Source organism: Cupressus sempervirens, chromosome 7, assembly GCF_028749045.1.
Source record: "Cupressus sempervirens isolate cs-2001-9-10 chromosome 7, ASM2874904v1, whole genome shotgun sequence".
Classification (NCBI taxonomy): Eukaryota; Viridiplantae; Streptophyta; class Pinopsida; order Cupressales; family Cupressaceae; genus Cupressus; species Cupressus sempervirens.
The window spans coordinates 916316375-916324431 of NC_143124.1; the positions used below are offsets into that span (position 1 = coordinate 916316375).

Genomic DNA, 8057 nt, shown 5'->3' on the forward strand with positions numbered 1-8057 from the left:
TTTCTTTTAGACCTTTGCTTTTGTTTCGTAAACGCTAGGATTCGTGTAGAATCCATACTCTCAAATTGAGGCCGGTTGAGTGAGTTCATGATGTTTGGTCTTGTTACATCATTGGGATTCGTGTAGAATCCATACTCTCGGATTGAGGCCGGTTGAGTGATTTCATGATGTATGATTTTATTGGCTTTGGGATTCCTGTAGAATCCATCCTTCCCGTGTTGCCTTCAATTGGGTGTTTTCTTTGCATTGTGTTCTCATTCCTGTCCTTGTGTTATGATCTTCGTGATGGTGGTGCCCCACACACGAGTACGTGCGCGTACATTTGTTGGGTGACTTGCGAGGCCCGATCTTCCGTGAATTTTTCGAAAGTTATGATCATTGGGGTTGGGATGGGAGTATGCATGCCCACGGGCACTTGTCGTAGGATGAGCTTGGGTAGGGTAGGGTAGCATATGGAGGGGGCTTCTATCTCGCAGCCTGGTGACCTTAGTCCCATAGGGTTGGCAGAGGAAGTTTTAAATAAGTGATAATTAAAGAAAATGTGTGACTGATAATAAAACTTAAGATAATAAAATGTGTGTGCAGGGCCCTCCGTTGAGGAGTTGAAACGCACGATCCGAGCTTGGGCTTATCGATGCCAAGCGACTCTCCATGATGTCAGCCCCTACTTAGTAGCCTTTTGAGTGTCTGACCAGGACCTGTACTCCTTGCATTGTCTTAGGTTCTTGGTTGCAACCATCATACTGTCTGGCGTGAGTGTTAGCCTTGGATGTTGTGCTTTTGTGTGTTTGTGGTTGGATCATTATCTCCATCAGCACGGCGGGTGTGGACCTATGGTTGCCACGTGGTTGGGAGGCGTAGCTACCTTCACCACTGCTAGGGATCGGTGTACAGAGACGATCTTTTGTCCTAGTGCGACTGTTGCTGGATGTCTTCACTTAGTACTTCGGGTTCCGGAGTATGCTTTCTTGTGATTTATGCTTTCATTGGAATGCTTGGATATCATGTTTAGATGATGTTAGTTTACTTGACGCATTCCCTTATCATGATGTTTAGCATATGATTAGATGATGTTATTTGATTTAGTAGTACATCTGTTGCTTACTGCTATTTAGCATGTGATAGGTGATGTTATCTACTGTAGGATTATCTTATGTGTTATCACTAGCATGTTAGATTTCCTTGTGCTTATATTATTGCATGTTTTTAGTAGTGACGTCCCTATTACGACAGTACCGACAATCTGGTCGGTGGCTTGGGATGTTACGCGCGGGGGATGGCTAGGACCCACGATGGTCTTATGATGCTATTGACGGTTGGGAGGAACCACGCATTTATTTGGTTGTTTAGTTCTGAAATGTATTTTGTTCATTGCGATGTTTATTTCAGTATGTGCTTTGCTTTTATGTTTTAGATGGTTAGATGTTCCTCTTTCCTTGCTGTTAATGCTCTCGAGTGTTTATTCCTCGATTTAAGTGGATCCGGTACTCCCCGGTGTGGAGGTTTCCTTGTTTGTTTAGCTTTTTGTTTGTGTTTTGTGTCGCGCTGATTTGTTTCTTCGTGTGAGACTATTTCTTCCTCGCGCGAGACTATTTCTTCCTCGTGCGAGACTGTTTCTTCCTCGCGCGAAAGAATACACTTTCCGCGCGAGAATGTAAATCTTCGCGCGGCGCATAGGAATCCTCGCGCGAGAATGTGAATCCTCGCGCGAAGCTTAGTAGTCATCGCGCGAAGCGGTGAAAGATCTCGCGCGAAACTCTAGATCAATTTTCTTTCTCGCGCGAGAAACAGAGGCTATCTATGCTTGTCGGATGAAAGTTCGGAAGTTGGTTTTGGACACCCTTTTGGTTTTTACACCTTCCTAGTTCAAAACAGATTTCCTAGGGGTTTAAAATATATCGTTTAAGTATAAGTTGACGTCTTAAGATATATTTTAATATATGCGACAAATCGTTTGAGATAGGTTTCAGACCTCTCAGAAATAAGTTATGGATTCTAGGAAATTTCAGGGCTTCAGAAATCCAGACTTAGCCAATTTTCAGGGCTTCAGGATTTCAGGCTTAGCCAAATTTTGGGATTCTGCATATTACCCCAGCTTGGTGTTTTGTTGATGAGTGGTCATTTCTTATGCCCTCATCTTGTTGTTGTCATTGTTGGCTTTGTTTGGGTGTGTCAGTTGGGTAGTGGCGTTCGGAGATTCGTTGGTTGCTGGGATTGTGTTGAAGTCTTCCATTGCGATCTTTGTGATCCCTGTATGATGTTGTCTTGTGCATTCATACTTGTAAAAAAAAAATATCTTGGCTTGATTTGAATCCTTATTTCCAAGGATCTCCGAGCGGGGCATTACATACTACAATACCATGTTAAAAATTGTTAGACAAATAAAATTAAAAATTGTACAAAAGCTAAATCATTGTTGCAAAAATAAAAAGATGTAATAATTCGATTCTTCATGATTTTTTTCCTAGACAGCAATAGCTTATAAATCCATTGTTGTTATAAAATCCAGCCAAACTTCCTTAGATTTAAATAACTTCCTATTTATTAATTGTAACAAATTTTCACAATCCATAAAAAACATACACAATCACACCCAGAAGCGAATACAGAACTTCCTATTTAACTTGTTCACTAACTAAAATGTTCCAATTTATTTATTAGTTATTCTTAAAAAAAAAAAACTAACCTATAAATTAATGTAATATTGGAGAAAAAAAAATCATCCACCCTCTCTCAAGTATTGTCTCGATGAGTGATCCAAAACATTGATGGAGAACAAAATTCTACATCTAAAATCCAGAAGCAGTTGCATTTAATTTATTATAGATTGTGAAAATCTGATAACACTGATCACTTCATTTCCTACAATCAATTTTGAAAAACCATAAACATAGGGAAACCACAACACTGTCTTCAATATTTGTTGGGACTGAAGGTGAGTGATAGCTCCAATTGGAACTCCCTAATTACCAAATTCCAATTTCAATGATCTGGTGCCAATTTATGAATCCTGATATTAACATATGATTCCTGACCTTTATTGGCCAAACAGTAAATAAAATAACTCTTACAATATAAATATATATCTTTAAATGATAGGACTATAAATACTCTATTTATGCATCATTTGATAACACACTTTTGAATGATATTACTGATAATATATCTTTAATTAAATTTATATTATTTGAACAGTTCATGAAGATGTATAGCAAATTTTTGGCTCTAACTTTATAATTTTTTCATCAATATGCTGAATGATACAACATGATCAGATGAAACAAAGAAAGTAGTAAAAAAAACAGAGTGAATTTATCTCCAACCAAAAAAAAAATCCACATCTAACAAACCTTAGTATGCCCTGAGTGAATCCAAAGACCTGTCTTCAGTTGATTGCTAAATTGAGACAAATAACTCAACCATATTATCATACAAATTCTCCATGGGTCCAGAAACATTGAAGATACAAAGCAAAAGCGAAAGCTGGCAGGGTTCTAATTGATTAAGTAGGATATTTTATATTCTTCCCTTTGGTTAGATTAAACATATAAAAAAGGTTAACCGGGCCAAATGCAGGGCCACCTCTTCTAAAATCAATGTGGCAGCTGCAACACTAAGAAATATTGTTATACATATGGAGATTACAACTGTTGGAAGAAAAAGTGCTGAAGGGCATTATTGAATCAGTTGGCTTCTTCGTTGCTGTACAAGAGTAGATGCTTGCTATCTTCCATTTAAACAAAATAAAGGAAGATACATCTTGCGGGCGGCTGATCTCACTTATGGGGGACTAGGTCATCGCTGGGCTAGGTCACAGGAACACCCCATGTAAAAAAAGAACAATAAAGGAAGATACATGCATCCAGACTGATGTTTGATGAACAATTTCAGCTTGAATATACCTCTCTCACTTCATTATCCATCATCTAGTCCATTCTCTTACAAAAATTTCCAAGTTGCACTATCATCACACTTACATCATCTAGAGATCCTCTGGTTACTGACAGCTCTACAAGCTTTCTACATGCAGCAAGGGGACCTCCTTCAGGCAAACTGGAATTCTCTACTGGTACCTCTTCTGCTCTCACGTGCAGGCTTGGCTTCACCCCAGTACAAAAGGGCCTGGCAAGGTCTACTGCCTCTTGATTGGTGACCTGAAAGATTACAGAAAAAGTATTGTGAGCTAAATGTTATGGTGGAGAAATTTATAAGTTTTCTAGCAAAAAGCTCTATGAATTCACTAACATGGTGGAGATATCTATAAGTTTTATATCAAAAATCTCTATGAATTCACTGACATGGTGAAGAAATTTATAAGTTTTCTATCAAAAATCTCTATGAATTCACTGACATGTTTCTGGATTTGGTTGTTTCAATGTTTTTGGTATTACTATCAATGAATTCAAATGGATTGTAGAAATCTGCCATGAGTGCTGGAAAAAAATTACCTTATCCCATAGGCCATCTGATGCCATGATTAAAAACTCGCAATCAGATCCAATTTTAATCTTTTTGGTATCTGGTTCAGCCAAAATATAATCTTTCATGTGTAAATCGCCTATTCCCCTAGATATAGCTAGTACTCCTTGGACTCTCCAAACTCCATGGCGGCAATCGACATATCCTCCCTGAAACAGGAATTATAGTTAGAAAAGATTGACAATAGCTACTGGCATTTCTAGATAACAGCAATTATTCCTACACAAAAAGAAATGATATTTTGCAACAACCAAATACAATGCTCATTTTGCTTACCGATTTCTCAATCCTTTCTCGCTCATCCTCCCTTGCTGCTCTATGATCACAAGTGAGGGCTTCAGCATGACCATCTCTACTAATTACAGCTCGACAGTCCCCAGCATTAGAGACTACTACGTTGCCATCTTTTATAAGGGCAGTAACACAAGATGTACCGCTGCTAACACCCTGGAAATTGATGTTTTTAAAAGAGTGTAAGCTTGAGAAGAAAATTGATAGAAAGCCCTAAACATTTTCATAACCCTAACCAATTTCTGGAGGGGGAAAAATTGGAACAACAAAACAGATGCAGAAATATTTTCGAAGTGAATGTCTAGAGTCAGAGCATTAATCCTCAAAGACTAACCTGCTTTAAAAACTCTGCATCTGTGGCTAAGTACCCAGCTCTAACTGCCTGAACAATGTTCTCTTGTTTATCTCCAATCTTAACCATGGCATCCATAATATTCTGACCAATATTTTCAGCAGCAAAATCAGCAGCTTTCCGACCACCATGACCATCGAATACACCAAAAAATGCCTGGAAAAGCAGTTAAAAATTATCAGAATCATATATGCGTTACCATCTACAGACTGTCCTAAGAAACAAATATCAGAAGGAGCTTCAAGACCGCTTATTTCTTCTTCTCAAAGTTATACTATCAATGTTTACCCAGTTTATCCATAGCTACGCTAGTCTCATATACCCAATTATAAAACAAACACCAAGAACAAAAACATGCTGTGGGTGGGAAGAAATGGGTAAACTTCACAAATTTCTCAGTTTGAAATATCTTAACGTTAAAATTATCCCTGAACTCTTAAGATTAATTGTTAACTAGTCCATCTGTCCTATAGGGTTTCATAAGAACTTGAGAGCCAAGAGTTTTCCTGCAGGGTTTCCAAAGAAAAGTTTTCATTTAAGATGAGCTAGGCTTGTGACTCCTTGTGAGACTGACATAGTTTTATAGCATAGATTCCCCAAGAATGAATGTATACAGAATGGAAATCTGGTTCCGAGAAGCTTTACTTTCTCATAATAAACAAAGGCGAAAGAACGGTGGGCTTTATCGGTGCCTTACCTGTTTGGAATCGCCCTGAAGATTGGCCATGGCATTGTGGGTGTCCTCCATATATTCTCTCCTACCCTTTTTGCAGATAACGGCATAATGAGAACCCTCCATGGTGATTTCCTTGGACGGCTGATCCATGTTCAAAGGCAGTGCTTCCAGACTGGTAGACTGGGGAATATCAAGCCTTGGTGGGCGTTTTCTCTTCAGAGGGGGGGAAGGGGGTTTCTTATCAAGGGCCTTTTCACCCTTCTCAATATCCACATCATCAACCCTAACTGTAAGATTGCACACCGTAAGAGCAACTGGAGGAGAAACAATTCTCTGTTGGGTTTTCGCCAAGGGACTGCTACTCTTAACCTCAAGTCCCAAATGGTTGACATCTCTGGCAGCCAATACATCTCTCAGCCTAGACCCCGAAATGCCGTTCTGGTGGCACCTGTACCCTAGATTCTCCTGTGTCGGTGAAGAAGAAGAAGAACGCAAAAAGGAAGAAGATGAAGCCCTAGCCTTGAGAGGAGATACACCACCATTACAGCAATCAAATTCATGGCTCAAACTAATGGGAGATCTGCAAAGACCGCCGTCCTTGCAACCAATTCTAACCCCTTTGGGGGTTTGAAATCCATTCAGGGGTGATCTCAAGGGAGACCCATTACATATTTCAATGTCATCGTGAAGACCCACAACCACGGAAGGAGACCTGCAGGAGCCTAAAACAGGAGAACCCTTTGCTGATGCCACAATGCAAGACATATTTGTTGCTGAACTCTTGTTGAACTCAAACCCCTGAGGCTTGTTGTTGAACCATCTGAGGCTATTCGGAAGTTCTACTGTCATACAAGACATAATAAATTTGGGGAAGATTCTTATAAGAATCTCCTCTCCTCCTGCAACACAATTCCCGAAATCCCCTGATGATCAAATTATCTCTGCAACCTTTTCTGCCATCAATGAATTTCGATCCTTTCTTTATAGTGTTGAAAACTGAGATCTGGTCTTGGTCTACCTTGATTCTAACAACTGTACTGGTCAAAGTGCGTTACAAGCATGGGCTGGCAAATTTTTACATTATTTGCGTGATTCTGGGAAAATGCCCGGTCAAAGATAGACATTCAATGGGTCTGCTCACAATCAAATGTGCCTGTTCACAACCATACAAATTAAATAATATAAAATAGTTGAAAAATTGATGTTTTCAATGCTTGTGAACGCGCAAACCAAACGGAGTTGAATACGCCATTCAAAATTTTCCATTTTCTATTTTATTTGTAAACCAATTTAATTCATATTCTTTAAGCAATGATCTTCTGTATTAACGCAGTGAATGTAACAGGAAGTAACGGGCACCGTCCAAACGGCTATCTATTTCGCGTAACGGTTATTTAACGGTCAATTTATGAGCTTCTATACTTGACCCTTAACTTTGACGGCCAATCTACTTGCGTAAAATACACGTTAAAAAATTACTGCAACCCTTTGAATCAACCGTCATAATTACCCGGGTAAAGAATGGAAAATATATAGTCCACAAATTGAGTCGTTATTCTTTAATAATAGGTGACATTTCTATTTTGACTGAGCCGTCAAATTTAAGTATTTTTACTTGACTTTATATACGTTTACACTCAACGGTCACAAAGTCCTTTTATGACGACACCATGAAATTTTATTTTGTATTGAACCTGACTGAGTCCACTTATATACCTATATACTCTTTTTATCTTTTCCTTTGTCTTTTTAATTGTTATGTAGAGAGTCAAGTATTTTTATGAAATTTAGACATCATAATTTTAAGGTTTTCTAATCAATGTTATATCTTGGACCAGTAAATTATAGATAAATAAAAAATAAATAAAAGTCTATTGGTCTTTTTTTACCAGAAACATCTATATAGTCTAAAATCTTATTAAGGAGGGACTTAATCAAAAAGAAATGAAGGTCTAATAGATTCATAATTGGGAGGGTTGGGTTATTACGAGTATATCTATATTTGAAAATATATGTGAATGTGTATGGTACATGTGTAATGGATGAGAGATATCTTCTAATCTAAATCAATCAAATAAAATGCAAATTCACCTCATTCTATAAAGAGTTGGAAGCAAAACTTGACATAAAGAGTTAGGCAAATTCATTTTTTATGTCTTGTCATGGTATCAAGGATATAAGAGTTCTTTTGATTTGATGATGTTCTTTTGATTAATTAAATTATCTTATATAATGCATATTTATTGTTGTATTTTGCAT

The 8057-nt window shown here is 38.0% G+C and overlaps 1 protein-coding gene across 1 annotated transcript; it reads right to left on the reverse strand.

Moving 5' to 3' along the window:
• Window positions 1-3498: 3498 nt before the first annotated feature.
• LOC149550515 (putative protein phosphatase 2C 2) lies at window positions 3499-6753 on the reverse strand. Its single transcript, XM_089793512.1, has 5 exons — window positions 5820-6753; window positions 5105-5278; window positions 4756-4926; window positions 4449-4628; window positions 3499-4154 (listed from the first exon to the last, which is right to left on the reverse strand). The coding sequence occupies exons 1-5, from the start codon at window positions 6654-6656 to the stop codon at window positions 3927-3929; spliced, it is 1590 nt and encodes a 529-aa protein (XP_089649638.1). The 5' UTR covers window positions 6657-6753; the 3' UTR covers window positions 3499-3926.
• Between the last annotated feature and the right edge of the window lie 1304 nt (window positions 6754-8057).